Source organism: Echinops telfairi, unplaced genomic scaffold (assembly GCF_000313985.2).
Source record: "Echinops telfairi isolate 266 unplaced genomic scaffold, ASM31398v2 ScPeMD7_33;HRSCAF=127, whole genome shotgun sequence".
Classification (NCBI taxonomy): Eukaryota; Metazoa; Chordata; class Mammalia; order Afrosoricida; family Tenrecidae; genus Echinops; species Echinops telfairi.
In genome coordinates this window covers 1,410,478-1,433,334 of record NW_022103930.1, presented here as the reverse complement: position 1 = coordinate 1,433,334, position 22,857 = coordinate 1,410,478, and the positions used below count along the sequence as shown (strand labels likewise).

The 22,857-nt window shown below is 43.4% G+C and overlaps 1 protein-coding gene across 1 annotated transcript in view; it reads left to right on the top strand.

Annotated features, from left to right (window-relative positions):
* The window catches only part of TNIP3 (TNFAIP3 interacting protein 3), a 65,593-nt gene that overhangs the window by 15,147 nt on the left and 27,589 nt on the right, over nucleotides 1-22,857 (top strand). The window contains exons 2-6 of the mRNA XM_045290216.1: nucleotides 11,555-11,641; nucleotides 16,155-16,235; nucleotides 18,087-18,152; nucleotides 20,007-20,138; nucleotides 21,470-21,598. Coding sequence (XP_045146151.1) covers nucleotides 11,606-11,641; nucleotides 16,155-16,235; nucleotides 18,087-18,152; nucleotides 20,007-20,138; nucleotides 21,470-21,598 — 444 coding nt within the window. The 5' untranslated portion in view covers nucleotides 11,555-11,605. The remainder of the gene's footprint in view (nucleotides 1-11,554; nucleotides 11,642-16,154; nucleotides 16,236-18,086; nucleotides 18,153-20,006; nucleotides 20,139-21,469; nucleotides 21,599-22,857) is intronic.

Below are 22,857 nucleotides of genomic sequence, written 5' to 3'. Positions count from 1 at the left end.
GCCCTCAGGGCTTGGTGGGCTAGGATGGGTGCCACTCTCTCTCCTTCCTTCTTCATTTGCCCCTGACCAGAGACACCCCTCTTCCTGAGCTGCAGCTTCAGTGTTGTCCTCTGCGGTGGGGGTGCCCACGTAGTTGGGATTGGGTGCCAGCCCTGCATGCCTCTCGATGGGTTCCCTCCTTCATGCCTGTATGTTGCATTCACGTCTTGGGGCACTGGGATGAAGTCGGGTCCATTTCTCACTCTCCTGTGTAGCTAGAACAATATCCTCCCCTCCTGGACGGCCAGGATCTCAACAGCCAGGTCCAAGCACAGCAAGGGCAGAGAGGGCAGGAGGAGCCGCAGGGTTTATTTTCAAGGTGAGGCATGAATCTCTGCTAATGGTGGATGTTATTTTTTCAGTGCCATCTCATTGACAGTGACTCATTGCGACCCTGTGGATTGCCACAGAATGAAATACCGCCCAGTCTTGTGTCACCTTCGCGATTGTTATATTTGGGTCCACTGTTTCAGACACCTTAGCCTTTATCAGGTATCTGCATAAAAGTAAATGATGCCCATTAATGTACCGGTATGTCATCATATGTGCCCATATAGGAAAAAGGCTCTTTAAGGCAAAGAACACAAAGATAGGTGAGTGGGTTCGGCCTATGGTTCAGTCTGCACAACAGGGGCTTGGGGAGGTTCCTGGATTCTTCTTTGTCGCTTGGTTGTGACATTGCTCAGTTGATGGTGACATCATCCATTGCATGTCCTCTTGGCTCTACTTTCATTATTCCCTTCTTTTCCTTTGTTAGATGCCTCAGTGGCTTGTTAATATTGTCAATCCTTTAAAAGAAATAACTTCCTATCTTGCTGATTACAGAGGTTTTTTAAAAATTTATTTTCCATTTGGTTTATTTCTACTTCACGCTTTATGATTTCTTTTCCTCTGGGGACTGCAGGCTTCTGTTGCGTCCTTTCTTCTCATTGTCGGAGAGGCTGGCTGGAAGTGTCGATGTCGGTGCTTTCTTCTTCCTTTGGTTGAAAAGTGTGCTTGTGTGAAGAAACAACTCCTTTGGGCTTCAGGCCCTAGGGCACCTGGGGGCAGGTGGTGGATTGTAGGAGGAATTCTTGACCCTCTTGGCCTGGCCGCCAACACGTTCCTTGGTGGGGCTGTGCATCCTGCTGGTCAGAGGAGGTAGGGTTCAGTCACCTCCAGATCCAGGGCTGTTGCTCTCAGTGTCTGGCCAACAAAAGTGAGGTTCTAAGCTCAGGCAGAGTAGGGATGTGCAGGGGTGGAGGGGTGTCATTGGTCTCCGGGAGGGTGCCAGTAGTGACTGGCCATACAACTGGCTTCCAGGGAGGTGTAGGAAACAAGAAGAGAGCTGCACTTTTCTGGTGGCCGGCCACCAGGGTGGACGGGCGCCCCTGTTGTCCTGATTGACAGCTGCTAGCAAAACTCAAAATGACTGTGCTGTGTCAGGCCAGTTGACAATTCCCACATCTGTCTCTTCTCTCATCGCTTTGGTCCAGCTCCTTCGAGCCTGCCTTCAACCCACCTCTCTTCCCTCCCTTTTGAAGCTCAACGTTCCAGGATTATCAGCTCTTACCTATTTCATTGGGTATCTTTGTTGTAGAGGGTCTGCATAGCACGTCCGCCTAGCTACGACCTTGCCAGAAGCCTGTGAACTTCATCTTCATTTCCATTACGTTAAAAAGACACCCCTCCCAAACATCACAGGACAGTTCTGGAGTTCAAAGAATGAAAAGAATGAGAAAACAAAACAAAGCAGTTCCTTGGAATCAATGTGTATCAAAGTAGACGGGCACTCCATAGCTTGTCAATGGCTAATTCTTCTGTAGTAGATCTCAGGCTGGTATTTCAAGGCATCTCTGCGTAAATCTCCAACCTCAAAGTTTGCATCTGGGCTTTTCCCTACTGGCATGGCCCAGGGCCTCTTTTATGGATTTCAGATGGACGTAGATGAAGCTGGGGGGACACAGAACTCAAATATACAGCTTGTAATCCTCTTTGCTTTCTAAACTGAATTTCGTTTCCTTTTAGGACCCTACTTGCTTCTCAGAAGATGGTTTAAATGAGTGGAGAGCCGCAAATCCCAGTCACTTCAGAGGTTCCCCGGGCAATTTAAAATTCCAGCATCATTATATTCAAGGATTCTCCTCTTCCCCCTTCTTCCTGTAATGGCATCCAGGGTCTGTGGAACAGATTGTAGAGCATAATTCAGGTTGGCAGACACAGCATTTAAAAATACAGGATGCTGAGTTGAATTTAAATTTCAGCTACATTACAGAATATTACTTGGCACACACTTAAGCTTTAAAAATCATTCATTATCTATCTGAAATGCAAACTGAACTCAGTGATCTGTATTTCATTTGGTGGCTTCAGAGTGACATCTGGGCCGCAGGGATCCACCATTTTGCACTGCTTTTGACAGTCCTGACGTGATCTAATGCTTATGGTCTGTCTACTGGCCGATAGCGCTTCAGCAACAACCACCAAAGCTTCCAGGTCACTCACCACAGCTCCTAGTTTCGGGTCCGTGTGATACACAGTGAACCTTTCTCAATTTGACACTGCTGTTTTGTTGCTAAGTGTTGTAGAGCGGGCTCCCCGTGTAGCAACCCCAAGTGCAAAAGGACAAAACACCACTTGGCCCTGCGTTTTCCACAGGACGCTGTTTGGGCCCCTGTGGTGTCATTGAGTCGATCCATTTGTCGAGGGGCTCCTGGCTTTCTCCAACTTTCTACTTTACCGAGCATCCTTCTTTTTCATATAGAAGTCATTTTATTGGGGGTTCTGACAGCTCTCTTAACAATCCATACATCGGTTGTACCAACACATGTGTACATATGTTGCCATACTTCACGATTTCTCCATGGTCTGGTGCCTCCTGATAACATGCCCCACGTATGTGAGACTAAATTTCACCCTTCTTGCATCTAAAGATTGCCCTTATTGTACTCCCAAGGCAGATTTGTTTGTTTTTCTGGAAGCACGTGGTATAGTTAATATTCTTTGTCCCATGTTTGCATGGGGATGAAGAGATTGAAAATATCATGGATTGGGTCAGGCACACTGTAGTTCTCAAAGTGACATCCTTGCTCTTTAACCCTTTTCCCAGGGGTCTTATGCAGCAAATTTTCTCAGTGCCACAGATTATTTGATTTGTGACTGCTGCTGCTATGGGCATTGATTACTGATACTAGTAAAATGAAATCATTGGCAGCTTTATTATTTTCTCTGTCTACTGTGATGTTGCATGCTCACCGAGGTGTGAAGTTGGATGTGTTTGTCTGTTTGTTTTAATGTATTTACTACTATATGTACTAAGGGCTATAGTCTTGGATCTTCATCAATAAGTCCTCTTTGCCTTCAGCACACAAGGTTGTTTCATCCATACACTGTCTACCCCTGAGACTCATGCCTCATTCTTTTCCAGACAGCAAATGACAAAGATGTTATAGCTCACATCAAGATTCTGTCACTGATATTGTTCCCTGCTTCTTTACCAAGTGTCTATCCATCTACTCATCCCTTCTTTTACCCATTAATACTGCAGTTTCGGGAGTATTTCCAAGTAGTTGACATACAACATTCTTTCATTTTTTACTACTACCCTTTACAGTTCAGACATTTTTATTCTTTTCTTTTTGGGAGATGGTGTATGGTCTCTTTCAAAATGGACTGTCTGTTTTGAAATTCAAAGGTGAAACATGGGCTGTTTTTCCCTTCACAGCATATAACAAGCTTAATAAACCCCAAGGCTAAAGGTATCCCTCCCTGAGCAAAGAAAGGATTTGTTACATAAAACAAAGTACTTTGTATTTTGTGGAACATTCAGATTAAGACAGTAACTTAATCTCATACAATGTCTTAATCTCATACAATGTAAAGTACATATAACTAGAGGAGCAATTACTGAAGGTCATATTAATGTTTTTGTTAAAATCCTCCCATTACATATAGAAATCTGTTATGATAAAGGGTCTCTGAACAGGATTTAAATAATATTTCTCACACAGCCAAAACAATAATTGGTGCAATATTCAGGTGTACTATGAATCTAAAGAAAGCCCATTGTGATAATCATTGTGAAACACTTCTTTATGTGGTTGAACTATTGCATTTTATATTGGGGTTATGTCCCAATAACCTGTTTATCAAAAAATGAAGATAGCACACTGAATTCAAACAGGACTTTGAAAATGGTTCATTGTCGTGGGCTATTTTCCGGGAAGCAGGGTTATGTCCTGATGGTTGACTGAAGAGTCATCCATAAACAGATTCAGTCAATTAAAGAAAAGTACCGTGTCCTGCTCTGCACCGCGTACTGCTGTCCCCAAGGATAAAGCGGTCAGATGTAGACTCTGCCCTCAAGAAGCTTGCAGCCTCTCAGAGGAGAAAGGGACATCCAGGTAACTTCAGGTTTTAGGATTAGCTCTATGACTGATGCTTCACAAAGCATGATGGGATCACAAAGAAGGAAACAATGAACTCTCGACAACGAGGGAGCTTTATCGGATAAGCGATGCTCCAGCTGAGTTATGTGGCTCACTGCTTTGGGAAGCACAGAGTAGTAAATGGGTTATGGAAGTCTCATTGAGTAATAACAAGTGGCACTGTAGGTTAAGCACTGAGCTGCTAATTGCAAGGTTGGTGATTCATACCCACCAGCTGCTCCACAGGTGAAAGAGGAGACTCCCTGCTTCTTTAGAGCAGAAAAGAAATAAAAGGTCCTGGTAATCCTCATCTATAAAGATTACAGTCTGTGGGGCAGCTCTACTCAGTCACTCGGGGTCACTACAAGTAAGCATCCTGGTATGCAGCAACAGTGGCAGATAAGCAGTGAAAGAATAAAGAAGAAACATATTTAGTATATTATAATAGTGCTAGGAAAACAAAAGGAGTTATGGTGGATATAAATGCTAACATGAGGGGCAATTTTAAATAGAGAGGCAGGTAAGACATCCATAATCAGATGGTATTTAAGTAACAGGCTATGGAAAGTCTGGAGGTGAACCATGTGGACATCTAAAGGGAAAATGACTCGAGGCAGAGAAAACAAGGAGCATGCTGGACATGCATTAGCCATAGTTGAGCCCGGAGGTATAGAGCAAAGCAAGCAAACGAAAGAATATTGGGGAAGAGAGGCGATGAAGCCGACTGGGTGAGACCTTGCAAAGAGTTCTGCTTTTGCTCTGAGTCACATGAGAAAACATTGAAACGCTGTGTGCAGAAGAGTGACATGAACTATTGTGCTCTAAAAGGCTCACACCAGCTACTATATTGAGAACACACTGGGGATAGGGAGGTGGGGTAGAGACAAGGTGGGGTGGAAGCAGGAAGTCCAATAGGAGGTGTGTGTGTGTGTGTGTTTGATTGTTTTCAGTAAACCAGCTGAGAGAAGATGGTGCTTTGTGTCCACCCAAAGACTCTAAGCAGCTCGCCTAAGGGCATATAATTTGTAAGGGATGAAGCAGGGACTAGACACCACAACTAGATCTCAACCATGGCTGACACATGGGTTTGGCCCTTTTTACTGGAATAAAAATCAAGAAGAAGACCCACATTAAAAAACACACACTCTTAAATAGGATTGTTCATTTCCCTCAAGCCATTCTGTCATTAAAACCAGAAGTTCTCAGTTTTCTGGTAGCACTGTGCTGCTCCCTCTCGGGGACACATCTTGTTAAATGCCCGCAGACTGTCTTGATGGCGTAGATGTGGGCTGTGAGTCAAAGATGACTCCAAACATTTGGGTCTGGAGACTGAAAGGTAACTTCAGCTCTAACGGAGAAGACAAGTGCTGTGGGGAAATAGGTTTGACACAACTGATAAAGGAGATGCCTCCCTAGCCATCCAAAAAGAGACCCAAAGTACGTCGTTAAGACCGCAGGGTGGAGTTTAGGAGTGCTGTCCAATTGGAGTGCCCCAATGAACTAACTTTCAATATTAGAATAATTATATCCATCCACTGGGCGATACATAATCCCAATTGCTACATGATGCAAATCTCCATGTATACTTCCCATAAAAAGTTCCTCTTTAATCATGCCATTCCTTCACTCAAGAGTCTTCCTTGTCTCCCTTTCCCAATACACAAGCTATACAATAAGGTTTAAATGTCCTAAGCTGAAACTTAAAGCATTTTACAACTCAGTCCAAATCAACTTCAGATATACCATAGAGTTCTATGCTACTTACACTGGGCTTGATAGAATCCTTCTTGCTTAGGTCTGTCCATCTCTGTTCTGTTTTTCAAGTTGCACCCTTTACAGCAATCTATCATACCTTTCTCCATCTATCAAAATCCTATCCAACTCTCAGGATTCAGTGGAAATCCCAACTCCTTCTGCAACTATTAAAACTGAGGATTATTTTTCTCTCCTCTGAATTCTCACAGCCTTTATTGCCTCCAACATGTATTTTATGGCTTTTATCCACTGGACACACCACACACACACACACACACACACACACACTCAAATATATCAGATGTCCTTGGAAGCTGGGACCTTTGCTTGTGTTTCTTGGGAACCCACTCAATGCTATATGTCTAGTAAATGGCACCTGTCTCTTGACTGATGACCCTGCTCTAGGTCTGTGTTAGTCTGGGTAGACTAGAGAAACTAATTCATAAACACTCTCATATGTGTATAAGAAGGAGGTTTATATAAAGAGTAATTGGATATTGAGAAAACATCCCTGCCAAGTCCAGATCTAGACCATAAATCTGATATTATAGCTGATATGTCTGATAAAAATCTGTAAAGTCCTGTTCAGACTCATGAAACACATGCAATGGCACCAATTGCAGGAGGATCACAGGCCAGTGGGTGCAAAGTCTTGTGGGTCCAGTGGGAGTAGAAGCATCTCAGCACTGGCAGAGGTCTCCACGTGGCTCCTCCAGTTCTCAGGGTATGAGGTCTATCAGTGTAGTGCCATGTGTCTTGTCAGTAGAGCATCCCTCAGGGATTGAGCTGAGAGAGAAAATGTCTCCCACCTCCAAGGAGGAAAATACAGGAATTCCCAGAATCCTCAGGGGAAAGCCATGCCCACACATAGGCCTCATTGGCTATGACCAGATTGGCAGACTAGACTCCACCCCTTCAATCTTAATCCTCTCAAGTTCCAAATTGACACCAGATTATGTAACTACCACAAGTTCACAGATTCTTTCATAAATCATTTGGTTAGTGACCATATATTTAAGGCCATACCATTATTAACTAAAATCTTATATGCACAATCACAAATAGCAACTGTGAGAGGACACTATTACCATCCCTATTTTAAAAATGAGAAAGTTGGGCTTTAGTGAGATTTAGCATCTTGCCCAAAGTCCCAAGTAGTGGATGGCAGAGCTAAAAATCTGAATCCAACAATGTAATTCCAGAGTCCCATCATTTAGTCACCTTTAAATATGCTCTCTCCTGGTGACTAACACATTCACTTAAAAATCGTGCAAACAGATGCAGGAATCAAACAGGGGTTTTCCACCCCCAATCTAAATGGCTATTGAAGACACACTATCATCATCTCACCTCGGAGCTTTGTACTAATGGGATGTTTGCTTGAACGGAAGTTTATTGTCGAGTCTAATGGTAGTCTTTTGTTCCTTTTCTTATGCACATTTGTCCTTGTTCATTTTTACTTCTAAATAATGTCCTACTTACTAAAGGAATGAGAAATCAAAATAGCCCAAAGCATGCAGGGGCACCTCTGCTTCTCTGAGGGTTGTTTCAGCCAGTACAGCTTATATAACAACCTTGACTGAACGCCAGACCCTTAAAGTCTATAACACATGTGGGAGGGTGGGGGGTGGAGAGAGGAGCAGGGCATGCAAAACAGAAAATATGTTTCATATTCATTGCTGGGATTAGCCAATTGTAAGTTCCAGCTTGCTCAAACCAAACTTGGGATTCGTTCGAAGATTTATTGTTTATTCATAAATCACCACATGGCTCTCTGTCACTAACAGAAACTTTTGTTTTTAAACTGCTTTGCTGAATACAAAGGAGTTGTGATTTTTAAACATATTTAAGTAAAGGTATAAGATTTCTATTCAAAAGTATATGGCACACCCATCAATGGGTGGGTATTAGGATATGTTTATGGGGAGATCCAAGGTAAACCATAAGGAGGAAAGTATTTCCTGGCAAAAACATGTTCGTTCAAACCACTTCTGCAGGTCACTCTTGCACATCCTTTGAACCCTCACTACCAAATACACAGATAAGTTTGAAGGGAATGTGTACCACATGAAACCAAAATTCCTCTTTACTGGAAGAAAATCCTTTTTGTAGGTTAGCACTTTCTTTTTGCTTTTTTTGATGAGACAATGTTACTGTGGATAGTGTTAAGTCTCCAGGAAATCTCTGCTTATATACCCCAAAGTCAGATCAGGGATGAGTCCTAGTGTTTATATTTAGAGTTCTGAATGAACACTTGGTTTGGGTGCTGTTGTTTTATAAAAGCATCTGCGTCAATACCTTTTCTTTCAAGTCTACCTCAAACCAGACCAAGAAACCAAGAGGCAAAAGGCACAATAGTTGGCACCATGTCTTGACATTTGGTGTGTATTTTAATGATATGAATCTGCACTCACTTGTCCAGCAGTTTGCTGAGCACCTGCTCTCTGCGGTGCAGCAGAAACCGAGAGGAACATATGCAGAGAGACACAGAGCACTGTAATGGTTCATGGCCAGTCCCTGGAGGGGGACAAACAATTCACACACATGGATCCCAATGGAAAGTTTGGCAGTGTGAGTTCATCCAGAGGCACCTCAGAGGAAGGGTCTGGTGATCTACTTGCCAAGTGTGTGTCACTGAAAATCTGATGGAGCACAGTTCTGCTATGTGACTGTCCCACGTGGGGTCATCATGAATGCGAACCCACTCTCCAGCAGCTGTTCTAGTGGTTGGTGAAGGGCTCCAGTTGGTGGCTAGAGGAGGTCAACTGAAAGTCAAAGATCAGGTTGCACGTTGATTACACAAGAGGTAAGGTTCAGAGAAGGGATGGTTTAGGCTGAGATCATAATCTATACAAGGGTACAGGTATACAACCATCTGACTCATTTCAGGAAATGGCCATTATATTCAATACTCAATGTGAGAGTCAAGGGAACAGTGGGAGGCATTCACGAGAAAAGGGAGAGGCAAGTCGTGGACAGTCATTCTAGCCCCTTCTGAAAGAGCTTCTTCTCACAAGCCTCGGCCATGTTGTCAGGAGAAACCAGGCCTGGAAAAGGACATCATGCTTGGGAAAGCAGAATGACAGTGAGAAAGTGGAAGACCCCCAAGAAGAGGGATTAACACAGTGCTGCCACAATGGGTGCAAACGTGAGGACAATTGTGAGGATGGCCCACGGCAGGGCAGTGTTTAACTGACTCAATGGCACCTAACAAAATGCTGATTCTACACATGTGTGGATATCTAACAAACAATGCTCAAAAAATGTAAGATATTGATGGTAAATTCTTAATATTCCCTTTTAGCCACATATTCTTCCCTCATGTACTCTTGCCTCCTTTGTTCCCTATCCTCTGAATGCAGAATAAGAGTAAGGCCTTCTGTTTCATAGAGGTCTGTTTGAGTAGCTCAAAATCTCTGACACGTGGTTTACAGGTAGAATTCTCTCCTGTGTGGAAGAGCCAGGTTTGACGCCCAGCCAATGCATCTCAAGTACAGCCACTGTGTTATCTCCATGAAACCTCCCAGCGTGCTGCGATGCTTAACAAATTTCAGTGGAGCGTCCAGTCTAAGACAAACGAAGAAGAAATTCCTGGTGATCTGCTTCTAAAAATCAGTCAGTAAAAACCCAGAGATCACGAAAGTCTCACCCTGTTATACAGATGGCCCTCCTGAGCTGGGAGTGTACTCGACAGCTGCTAGCCACAACACGGTGCTCCCTTATCTCACTGTCCTATGAAAGGAAAGAGGTCAGCTTATTCAAGCTAAGCTGCTATTAGAAATAAAGGCTGCATAAGCAAATGTGACAAAGAAAGCTGATGGTGCCCGGCTATCAAAAAGTATAGGGGTCTTAAAGGCTTGAAGGTAATCAAGGGGCCATCAAGCTCAGAAGCAACAAAGCCCACAGGGAAGAAGCACACCAGCCTATGCGATCACGAGATGTCAAAGGGATCGGGTATAAGGCATCATCAGAACAAAAATCTTACCATAGTGAATGAGGTGGGGAGTGGAGACCCAAAGCCCATTAGTAGGCCACTGGAGATCCCCTTGCAGAGGTGTCTCGGGGAGGAGACGAGACAGTCAGGGTGCGATGTAGCAACGATGAAAAATACAATTTTCCTCTAGTTCCTAAATGTTTCCTCCCTGCTCCCATTATCATGATACGAATTCTACCTTGCATGTCTGGCTAGACCAGAAGATGTACACTGGTACAGATAGGAACTGGAAATACAGGGAATCCAGGGCGGATGATCCCTTCAGGACCAGTGGTGTGAGTGGCGATACTGGGAGAGTAGAGGGAGAGTGGGTTGGAAAGAGGGAACAGATTACAAGGAACTATAACCATATGTGACCTCCTCCCTGGGGGACGGACAACAGAAAAGTGGGTGAAGGGAGACGTCGGACAGGGCAAGATATGACAAAATAATAATTTATAAATTATCAAGGGCTCATGAGGGAGTGGGGAGCAGGGAGGGAGGGGAAAAATGAGGACCTAATGCCGGGGGCTTAAGTGGAGAGGAAATGTTTTGAGAATGATGAGGGCAATGAATGTACAAATGCGCTTTACACAATTGATGTATGTATGGATGGTGATAAGAGTTGTATGAGCCCCCAATAAAATGATTAGAAAAAAAAGAAAGAAAGAAAGGCTGAACTCCTGAGGAGCTATGGAGCAAAATCTCGACTTGACCTCTTGTTTTAGACTGGAGACTATCCTTTCTGCCAATACAGACAATCAGTGTTGCAAGCAGCGCCCATTTTTCCTTTTGATGGCATATTGGTTATTTCTCCATAAGAATTAGCAGCACTTATAGAATTACATATGATTTATTCAGTTCACCACTAAGCTCACATTGAGAAGTCGCTGCCAGAAACCTTTGCCTTCAGGAAAGCAAGCACCTGAGCTGCCATCAACCAAAAAATGACCTAATTCCTGTGGGAAATACAATGAAGTGATGGCAGTCAGGCTACTGAGAAAAGATTTGGTTTACCCTGGTTTTCTGAAGCAACGTCTTCATCCAGTGGGAGACACTGCCAGTAAGGGAAGAAGGATCATTTACATACCATAGCAAGACTAATCAGCCCTGGAGCTGAGTCACCGCCTGCCCGCTTGGCACATCCTGGGAAATCCCTTGGTGGAAGAGAAGTCAAGTTAAAATCGCGGTGCCGTGCTGCTAATCTTTTCCTGTGTCGTTACTGCACAGAGCCACTTCTGGTCAGTTGTAATTGTGCTGGTGATTTCCTATCATGAATTAACTTTTTTAATTTTTTTAAAAATTGTATATTTGGTCTCACTCTAAAGGATACCATAAAAAACATCTCCACCTCCTTCTCTTTTTCTCTCTCCTCTCCAAGACCTTTGAGAAAGCAGCATCCCTGGCACGTTTGGTCCAGGGCTCAACTAGAATGAGCGGTGCAGAAAGCCCTACGGAGACTGCAGAGGTAAGAGGGAATTTCTAGGGGAGGAGTTGACCACATCTAGCCTAGAGAGCACTTCTGATAGTTAACTATGGAACAACTGTTAAGAGTCGAAAGTGACGAGTTTGCTTGCTTTAGCTAAGAGCTGCTCTCTATTTTTTGACATCTGGGTAATCGTTGTGTGTCTTCAGTCTCTCTGCTACTTTTATTCTTTTACAAAAATGAACGAGAGCATAAATCCTGCCTAAATTTCTTTCAATGCCCAGAATTCATGGGTGGCATATTTTGCTTTTGTTTCAGCGAAATTCTGTGAAATATGAAACAAGAATAATATTATAATGGCTGGTTAGAAATAAAACATGTCTGAGCAGTAGACTATAGTAAAATGTTTAGGTATACAAAATTAATCCCAGAGTTATTTTTCAATTAGCACTTCCTTTTACATGAGGGGCAGAATACTTACGGAATGAATGAATGAATGATGAGTGAGTGAATGAATGAATGGAAATGCTTTCTGAAAGTTACTGAGATGAATGATGTATAGTGGGAAACTAAGGAAAGCTCATTTGTTCATTTAAGTATTTAAATTTTGTAATGCCAGACCTTGAGTATCTTAAAAATTGTTATAAAAGAAACAGTAAATGAGGGGGGAAAGCCTAGACACTTTCTTATAGATATTATACTTCTCAGTGGGATAGCTGTGCTATACTCAAGCCTATAGAATCAATGAATAAAAAAATTCTTTGCATTTATTGTAATCTTTGATGTCTGAATTAGAAACCCAAAAGGAAACCAAATGCAAATGAGAATTTCCCACAGTCATTATATTCCATTGGTTTTTCTGCATATCTATGGATATATGAATCATGTTACAACATCGAGTAATCTCCAGAGAAATTTCTGGTGCTTACCTGTGGCTTAAATCAATTCCTATTCACTATGCTTTCTATCATTTTTCAACTCCCTTTTGAAATGTCTGTGCTTAGAAGAAAATGTGTGTTTCTACACTGGCAAGTAAATTCTCTCCTGGGTTTAGAAACAACCCTTTCAGTAACTCTACATTACAAAATAAAAGCCTAGGGTCAAAAGAGTTTCTCTTTTAAGGAGAAGGGGGAAATTTATTAAAGGCAAATAAAGGAGAAGGAAATGCATGCAAATGTTTATACAAATGTTTTTCAAATATTTTTAGCCTACGTTACAAAAAGAGAAAACTTTGAGGGGCTAAATTCATAATTGATATTCTCCTGGAGTTGGACTCTGGCTTTACCCTCAGGAACTCTGCATCAATGTTTTCAGTGAGTTCTGAAGGTGATTCTGATGCCCTCTTTCGACAAGACGCACAACCCAGTCTGATTCTAGCTCCCGCTTGGCTGTGCTCAAGATGCACTAAGTAGGATTGGCTCACATTTCCCAAATCAAAGACGGGTAACATTTAATCTGCTTGATGCTGAATCGATCTAGTTTCAGAAGTTCTCTCCTCAAAAACAGGGAAAACCCAATTTCAGGGCTCAATATAATTTTTTTCTTCTTTTAAAATCATTTTATTGGGGCTCACACAACTCTTATCACAATCCATACATCCATACATTGTTTCAAGCGCATTTGTACATTTGTTGCCATTATCATTCTCAAAACATTTGCTTTCTACTTGAGCCTTTGGTATCAGCTCCTCATTCCCCACCCCACTCTCTCTGCCCCGCTCCCTCATGAACCCTTGATAATTTATAAATCGTTATTATTTTGCCATGTCTTACACTGTGACAGCTCCCTTCACCCACTTTTTTGTTGTCTGTCCCCCCAAGGAGGGGGTTATATGTAGATCCTTGTGATCGGTTCCCCCTTTCTGCCCCACCTTCCCCTTACCCTCCTGGTATCGTTACTCTTATTATTGGTCCTGAGGGGTTTATCTGTCCTGGATTCCCTGTGTTTCCAGTTCTTCTCTGTACCAGTATATATCGTCTGGTCTAGCCAGATTTGTAAGGTAGAACCGGGGTCATGATAGTGGGGTGAGGGGGAGAGCATTAAAGAACTAGAGGAAAGTTTTATGTTTCATCATTGCCATACTACACCCTGACTGGCATGTCTCCTCCCTAGACCCTTCTGTGAGGGGATGTCCAGTTTCCTACAGATGGGCTTTGGGTCTCCACTCTGCACTCCCCCCATTCACAATGATATGATTTTGTGTTCTTAGATGCTTGATACCTGATCCCATTGACACCCTGTGATCACACAAGCTGGTATGCTTTTTCCATGTGGGCTTTGTTGCTTCTCAGCTAGATGGCCACTTGATTATCTTCAAGCCTTTAAGATCCCAGACACTATATCTTTTGATAGCCTGGCATCATCAGCTTTCTTTACCACATTTGCTTATGCACCCAAAAAGAAGTGGGCGTTAACAAACCCAGGGACAAAAGAATAACAAATGATCCAAAATCCATGGCAAGGAGGGTGTGAGAGGCCTGGTAGGGCTTGATCGAGAGCAATGTAACTGAGAGGAATTACTGAAACCCAAATGAAGGCTGAGCCTGATAGTGGGAAAAGAGAAAAGTAAAAGGAAATCGAGGAAAGAACTAGGAGGCCAAGGGCATTTATAGAGGTCTAAATACAGGCATGTACACATGTAAATATATTTATATGTGATGATGGGGAAATAGATCTATGTGCATATATTTATAGGTTTAGTATTAAGGTAGCAGATGGACATTGGGCCTCTACTCATGTACTTCCTCAATGCAAGGACACTTCGTTCTATTAAACTGGCATTCCTGGATGCTCACCTTCTCAATATAACCTTTATCTGGATGTTGAAGTCGTTCTTGACACGCAGTCACCCCGGATTAACAAAACCATGACCCGAACTTACTGGACCACAGAGGACTCCCTAGAAACTAAGAAAAAGAGGCACTAATATCAATGGAGATAGGTAAAATAGCATCAGATCCAAAAAAGTTCAGATTTAGGTAGAGAAGAGATAGAAAAAAAAATACTATTTAATAAGTGATTTCTAATGAAAAAGGTCTTGAAATCTCACAAAGATTGCAGAAGAACTCTTTCCAGGAAGAGTGTCTGGCACAGACCAACAATGTTTTGAGAATATTTCTTAATTGTTCCAGAATATTTTAAGCAATGCCATGGTCCACAGCAACTTGATTTAGGGACAACCCTCATCATCCCACTCATTATAGGACGTAAAATTGAGCTGAGCTGAGATGGTAATAAGAATTGCAATAGACAAAAGAGTTCTTCACTTAAGGGAACCTTGTTGGTGACTTCTTTAGGCAGATGGGAGGCCGAGTTTGAAAACTTTTGTGCTTTCTTTAAGTGAGCACACCCATCCTTTTAAAGAATTAAAAGCTGATTAACTTTCTTTTTTTTTTTTTTGCCATGTGAATGATTGTATTAATCTCAATGTGTGACCTAGTAGCTTACTTCAAAGAGCAGGTTATAGTGACATTGTACCAAATTGATCCAGATCCTCCTCTCTACCTATACTTGTGTTCAGTTTTTGTTTTTGAAGCTGGTGGCAAAGCGCTTCTGCATTAGGCTGCTAACTGCAGGGTCAGCAGTTCGAAGCCACAGGCTGCTTCGAGGGAGAAAGACTGGAACTTCTGCTTCCGTAAGAGTGACAGTTTCAGAAACTCACAGGGGCAATTCTACCCTGTCTTATTGGGTCTCCATGGGTTCGCATTGAGTCGATGAAAGCGAATTTGGTTTGGGATGCTTCGTCAGGTGTAGAATCAAATTGCCCTATGGGAGCGGTTCTTTTGTGTCCCTGGTTCCATCACTCCTCTGGCTTTGGCCAGGGCCGCTACTCAGAATTTCTGACTGAAATCAGGGGTACATTATGAAACAGGACTTTATAGAAATGCTTTCTATATAAATACTGGAACATACCTGACTTCCATAAGCTATTGATGATATGTAAACTGTCATTGTATTTCTTCTTCTTTTTTTTTTTTGAAAAGACTTGAAATTTATGAAACTCTAATTTCTAGGATGTCTGCAGGTTTTTTGTTTGTTTGGGTTTATGTGGGAGAAAGATGTTGGCAATTGGCTTCCTTGGCAACCCTGTGAAGCAGTTCTGCTGTGGCCTAGGAGAGCCACTGAGTGGCATCCACTCAGCGGTTGTAGACTTTTTTTTTTTGCTGGGCTTTGTGGAGAAGAGAGGCTGCCTGTTCTAGAACCCCTTGTTGTGGAGTCCACTCCACCTCCTGAGGGCAGCCTGGCACCGCTGACCTTGCCATGAGCAGTCCAGTGTTTAACCCACCGAGTCACCGGAGCACCTTATGCCTGTTATCAAGAATAAACGTATTCATTAAGAATTATTTGGGTAATGAATTTATGCACAGGAGTCTAACGTATGAAAATAAGCTGATGGATCAGCAGGTCTCTAGGAAAGATTTGTGATGTGGGGGCCAGATATTTCTCAAAGCTATGGCATTAGAGTGATCTAGTGCATGGCCTTTGTGAAGGACGAGATTGTTCCGATTGCTGTTAGGGATTATTTTGTTCCATTATGCCTATTTTTTTTTTTCAGTGTGCTCAGTCATCAGGAAGTAAGAACTTGACAACTGCTCTTGAAAAAAAGATTAAGTGTTTGGAAAAGCAGAGAAAGGAGGTAATTTCACTGGAGCGACCTGTGCTGTGGATTAATGCTGAGCATACGATACAGAATGTATCACCCGGGGTCTTTTATGTTTGTTCTCAGCTCCCAGTATTTTTCTCCAGTATATGCATCCTTGTGTTTTCTTAAGGCCAACTACTTTATTCACCTACCCATCTCTCACTCTGTCTCTTGATGTTCCTGGAACTATAAGTGAGAAATTGCAACATGATGAATCCCGGTCGTGACCAGCCTTGTTTCCTCCATGTGGGCCCTGTGAGCTCATCCCCTGTTCTCTTTATACCTGGCAAGTTGGCTGACCTGGGAACTCAAACTGTCAAAAGCGGTAAAGTACAGGAGACTGAAGGCATAATGCCTTCATGAGTTGTGGGCTGAAGTGCACAGGAGTTAAAAATCGTTGTCAGGAAACATGTTTCTTTCTAGAACACTAATGATAAAAAGATATATATTATTCTAAATGAGCTCTGTTTTCTGAGTGGTGTATCAAAACCTCTTTGCTCTCTTCTGATGGTGAAAGTGTTAAGAAGGGTAACTGTTGGAGCAATGTAATGTTGCTGCTTGGGCAAGTCCCTTTCTAAACCGTTTTATGTATTAGAATCCTTCATATTCTCTTCTGCTGCCTAGAATATTGTGATCTGGGAAATGAATTAGCTAAAGCAGGGTAATATTACTATAGCATAGAAATGTGCATCTTTAAAGCCCCACCTGATCGAATGATGCTGCCTAATAGTATTGCCTAGCCTTACACTAAATATCTGTGTTTACCTCCAACATAAGAGTTCCCTAATAACTACCACTCTGAATAGGGCGCTTATTTTATCATTAGGAGCAAGGCCAATATATATTGGAAGTCCAATATATAGATATATTACTATCATGACAGTCTCGTGGGTGTTTCTCCAATATGGACAATGTTTGAATAGCTTTTAATGTAGGAAGTTACAAACGTCTGCTATAAGAAAATAAAGACACAGGCCACAGCGGTTTTTGTTCCTTAGAGTTAACACATAAATTTAACACCCTCAAGCTGTTTGTAGTCTAAAATATTTCTAAATCTGGTCTTGCTGCAAAACTATTAGTCTGTGAAAGAATATACTTCCCAAAAGGTGGTAGTCTACATTCGTTGAATATGTGCTTATATTACAAGTCATGAGTTATTTTTAAAAGTTGCAAAAGCACACTCATAAGCAAGTGGCTTTTGATAAAATTTGAATCTCTTAGTGTATATGCTGATTTAAAAATAATAAATATGTAATCATCATCTTTTACAAAGCATTTTCTTTCTACTTGAGTCCCTGGCATTAGCTATATTTCTCACTTCCTCCCCCATATCTACAGATGTGTTTGACAAAAATGGAGATATATATGGATTGTGATAAGAGCTGTAAGAGCCCCCAATTAAAAATTAATTAAATTAATTAAGTACAAAATAATATTTCATTATAATATGTGAACACTTAGAAAATGACATAAGCTTCTAGGGAAACTACCCTTTCTATGGTAATAAACCTGACAGAAAATCATCAGTCCTTCCAAAAGTTCACCATATTCTGGCTGGATTAAACAAAAAAGGTATGAATTCAAATACAGAAGAAAAATTAAAAGTGACTGATAAACCGTTTATCTGACCAGTGAGACATACCCCAGATAAAAAGATGTTTTGGAGGTTTTTTTTCAATGTGTGACCCATTTATGAAAAGAGAAATGTGGGTACATTGCAATTATCTGAGCCCAACCAGATCTTGATGAAAAGAATCCTAGTTTCACCTATAGTGGGCAAAGCTTGACCAATTTTCCAAATGGACATAAATCACTCATTCATTCCCCAAATTGTAATCGTTTCAGCTCCTGGAAGTTAACCAACAATGGGACCACCAATTTAGAAGCATGAAAGAGCTATATGAAAGAAAGGTAAACACTTCTCTGTGTTGCAAGCTTGATTGTAATCAATCATCTTAGGAGAACCAGGATGTGAAGACTCGTTCACTTGCGCTGTTCTTGGAGGTGTGCGGCTGCTCAGTTGTTGAGATTTGAAGGAAGCGGGTGCTGAATGCAGTATCTGCTTCTCGGTACTGAAGATAAATGGGTGGTGTCAACGCAAGGTCCTGAGCAGGCAAGAGAACGATGTTACAGACAGCCGCGGCTCCCCAGCCTATTGCCATGCCCGCAGACTTCCTGTCCTCTGCTGGCGGCTAGCGTCCACACACAGGCCAGACGAAAGAAGAGGTGAGGGGCAGTTTGCATTTCATTCTGCACTGTCTATGCAGGGCTTGCTGGCCTGTAACTAGATAGCATCAGCGATGACCACAGAAAAAAGAAACAAAAAGCGCGGAGAGTGAAAGTGTGAGGACACGTGGGACAGCCCCTCTTTGAACGTGATGAGAAGCTTTTGCTTTGGTGAGAAAAGATTCTTTGGTGGTGGTGGAATATATATATATTATATATATTATATACATGTATATATTAAGGGATATGAATATATATATACATACATATCCCTTAATATATACATGTATATAATATTTCCCCCCAAAAGAATCTTTTCTCATCAAAGCAAAACTTGTGAGCGTTAACGGGAAGAGGCGATGGATGCCCCTCGCGTCCTCGCAGATGTTTCGGCAGTGGACTGTACCCTGTCGTTTAATGTCACAGGACCACACTGGGTTTCCTTCTGTTGTGCAGGGGGTTGCTATGGGGGGGAGCTGACGCAATGGCACCTAACAACAACAATAGAAACGTCCTTTAATAGGTTAAAACCCATTGACCGATCTTAAAATCCTTGTATTATCAAAAAGGGAAAGGCAATTCTCTTAAGTTATTCGGAATTCAGAAACTGGACCACAAGTGAGTAATACATCAGCATTGTTCTTTTTCTTCCCTGTTTTAATTCACAAAGGTATTAAATGTAGAAGGTACAGGATAAGGTTCCCCATTTGGAAGGAGAGATCTGCCTGATACCACCTGAGGCAGTTTGGGTCTCCAGATGATCAAAGAGAGGTTTTCAGAGTATTTAAGCTGCTTTCCTAAATGACTAGTTAGCAGGTGTGTGAACATGGAGTGCTAAATTCCAATCCCTGATGAAACATCAGTAACCATATTCTCTAACCAGGTTGTTGTCACCCTGACATGCAATGTCGCCATCTAGCAGGAGGTCAAGCACTGCAGGTTACTTTTTTCTTTCTTCGGGCTGAGGCATTTCGACCTACTTCCTCACTGCCCTTTCCGCTCCAGCAAGGTAGTCATGATAGTGAAAATCAGAATGGCGAGCCTTAAGAGGCACTCCTGTCTAAGGACTCATGCACCGCCAGAGAGTCGATGCTGACTCATGGCAACCCTACGGGGCAGAGTAGAACGGTCCCTGTGTGGTTGCAGGACGGTAACTCTTGATGGAAGTAGAAAGCCCGTCTTCTTCCCGAGAAGCAGCTGAGGGTTCTGACCCGCTGACCTTGCGGTGAACAGCCCAGCACATAACCACTATGCCACCAAGGACTACGTCTATTTAATTCTTCAGAAGGGGCATGGTTTGGCCAAAAGCGGAAAAGAAGAGGGTGCCTTTTGGGGGACTGTTTGGGGACAAGGTGTTAGCTTTTCCCGGTCCTGGTCAAGAAAGCTACATCTTAAATGCTGACACCCTCATCAAGGTGGGAAAGTCTGTCCTGGGGGCACCCATGACGTTCCCAAGATCATTGGCTTGGCGGGGGGTGAATCCGGGCATGTGTGTCCTTTGGGGAAGGTGTTTATCGCTGTCGGTGATGACTTCCTCAGGTCACAGAGCTGACATCAAAACTGGACGTGTCCCAAAGTTTCCTCAGCGCGCTGGGCAGGGAGCAGCTCCCGTGTCAGAAGAGGAGCGACAGGCTGCAGGACCAGACGCCGGACCTGCGGGGGCTGGAGCAGGTGTGCGGGGCTCGGGACAGGGTTGCACCCAGGTTGAAAGGGGGTTTCTGATGAACTCACAATCTACCGTTTTTGGAAAATCAGACTCACTGAGCAGTGGCTTTGTGGGTTGCACAAGTACCCCAAAACCACAGATCAGGGCCACTTCTCTGGAGATCTGGAATAGGAAGGAAAAGTTCCTCAACACTCTTCATGCTTGATTGCACAAATAGGCAGCAATTTGCCCGGTCTCCGGTCTCAGAGGAGATTGACTTGAAGCACACCCTACATTAATACTTCCTCATTCACAACAACACAAAGCAACCCTGATTTCCAAATAAGATTATAACCCTGGGATAGGGTGAAGAAGTGGCAGCACATATTTGGGGTAACACAGTTCAATCCATAACATTATTTTTATTGAATCTCTTATCCATCAGCCCTATAATAGTCACTAGCCTGTGCTGCATACCCATTGATCCTAGAAAAGTGAGGACTGGCAGTGCTGATATTGTTTTCTGTGTCACAAGCCCTCTGAGTTAGTTAATTGTGCCAACCTGGCCGATAATCACATGTGGGGCTAATTGAAAGGCAGGGGGATAAATGGGTGGTGAGCCTCGCCTTTCTAGTTCTCGGGTCTCTTGCTTTGTGATGGCGCACCAGGGTGCAGCTGCCTTAGCAGCTCCCTGCTTCAACTTGTAAGGTTGACTTCCTACAAGACATCCCCAAGGGGAAGCCGTGTGGACCTATCCCGATACAGCCCTGGGTGCTGGAGCAACCATGTGGAGACCTCTGCTAGTGCTGAGATGCTTATTCATTTACTGACTCAGCTTTCCTCCTGCAGTCGGCATCATTGCCTCTGTTGTGTGAGGTGGAGGACTTTGTGGTCTGGGGTTGGGTTAATGGGTTAGTGTTGGACTGTGGGCTTGGGCATCATTGGGTTGGGATGTTTTCGTGATGCACCTTTTCTTTGCATAAAACTCTCTCTTATCCGTGGGTTGCTGTGGATGTTTCTCCAAAGTCAGTACCATCCTGTTGGTTCCAACCCACAGCGACCTTACGCACAATAGAAAGCAACAGTGCCCGGTCCTGCGACAAACTCAGAGTTGTCCCTATGCTTGAGCCCATTGTAGTACTAAGGGTAAGATAAAGATTCATTAAATTCCTCCCCTCTGCCCAGAGCAATAGTACTCGAAGGGAATGCCGAGTGAACATCCAGCAGGCCCCATTTCTATTGTATTTCAGAAGGGAAACCCTCTATTGGCAGCAGCTGATGTCTCCGGATTCCTCCTTGGTCCTCTCTCCCCTGTGTTTTTGTGACTTGTTTTTGGCTTTCTTCTTCTTCCCTTTAGAAAGACCAGGAGCGCCTCAGTGAAGAATTGCATGAATTGAAGAGAGAGAATAAGCTTTTGAAGGAAAGAAATGCTCTTGCAAACAGAAAGAAGGAGCATTATGAATGTGAAATAAAACGTCTCAATCAGGTATCAAACCAAGTCAAGCGCGAGAAATCCAAGTGCGGGTCCCTTTATAATGATCGCGTGGCTGCCTGTGAGTCAGTCTGCACTGCACCCACCACCACCCAGCCTTTGAGGTTTGCCTGGGGTGGCCCTCTCGCCTTTCAGTCTGTCCCGTCCAGTTGCCCTTGCTTTGGCTCCATGGTCCCATCCAGAGTCGGCTTGAAATAGAGCAGTAGAGAGAAGTTACAGAGGGTGGTAGGCAGCAGTGTTATCGTTAGAAGGAGCCACAGAAAGTGGGTGTTTGCCAACAATAACGTATCTTTCGGTCGACCACAAAAGCTTCCTGAGGAAACAAGCTGCTCTTTCTTTACAAGCATCACGACAGAGCTGGGCAGGGTGCAGGTTGGATGGAAGCACGTTCAATGTCAAACCCCAGGCTGAAAAGGAAGCATGGTGGCCGGGGCCAGAGCGGTGGCGAAAGAATTATGGCTGTTAGAAAAACGCCAGGGGTTAGTACTTGCACGCTGGCTAGCATCTCCAAAGGCGCCTTGGGTGATGCACATGGTCCTGAGACTCTGCTTCTAAAACCCCGGCCGATTAAAGCTCTGGGGGGCGTGGTTCTGCTCCCACCCTCACTGAGCGGTCCTGAGTTAGAGGTCACCCTGTGGCAAGTCATGATCTGTGAACTGCCGCAAGAACCTGGCAACCAGGTGCGTGTGTGCATGTGTGCGCGTGTGCTTGTGGGTGTGTGGGTGTGGTCGGAAATGGAATTAAAAGATGCTGGAATTTCTCATGAGTTTTTTGAAGCCCTCTTGCATTGCATTGTCATGGATTCATATGTCATCTGCTTGGGGAAGCGAGGGCTGGCTTGGTCAAGGAACATTTTTAATCCTTTGATGCACACTTGTCCGAGAGTCAAATCACACGTGCAGCATAGGACCGTGCCTAGCATGCAGTGGAGTCGAGGAGCTCTGCAGCTTCCCAGCTAGTGTTTTTCTTGTCAACCTGAGAAAGTTGCCTTCTACTCGCCTCCTTCCTGTGTGAATATGATTGTAGTCACCGAGGGTCTCGGGAGCCACTGAAAGATCTGTCTGTGCTGGTGTAGTCGACGTGCTGCTTTGCACACAGCGATCTCACAGTTGAGGTGTTCGAAGAAGAGGAAGTGGTCCTTCAGAAGAAAATGAGAAAGGGGTTGTTGTCTTCATAAGTAATGTACTTCACTCTCCTGCAAGATAGGAAGGAAAATTGCTCCGAGGGAGTTGATGCTGGCTCATAGAAACCCT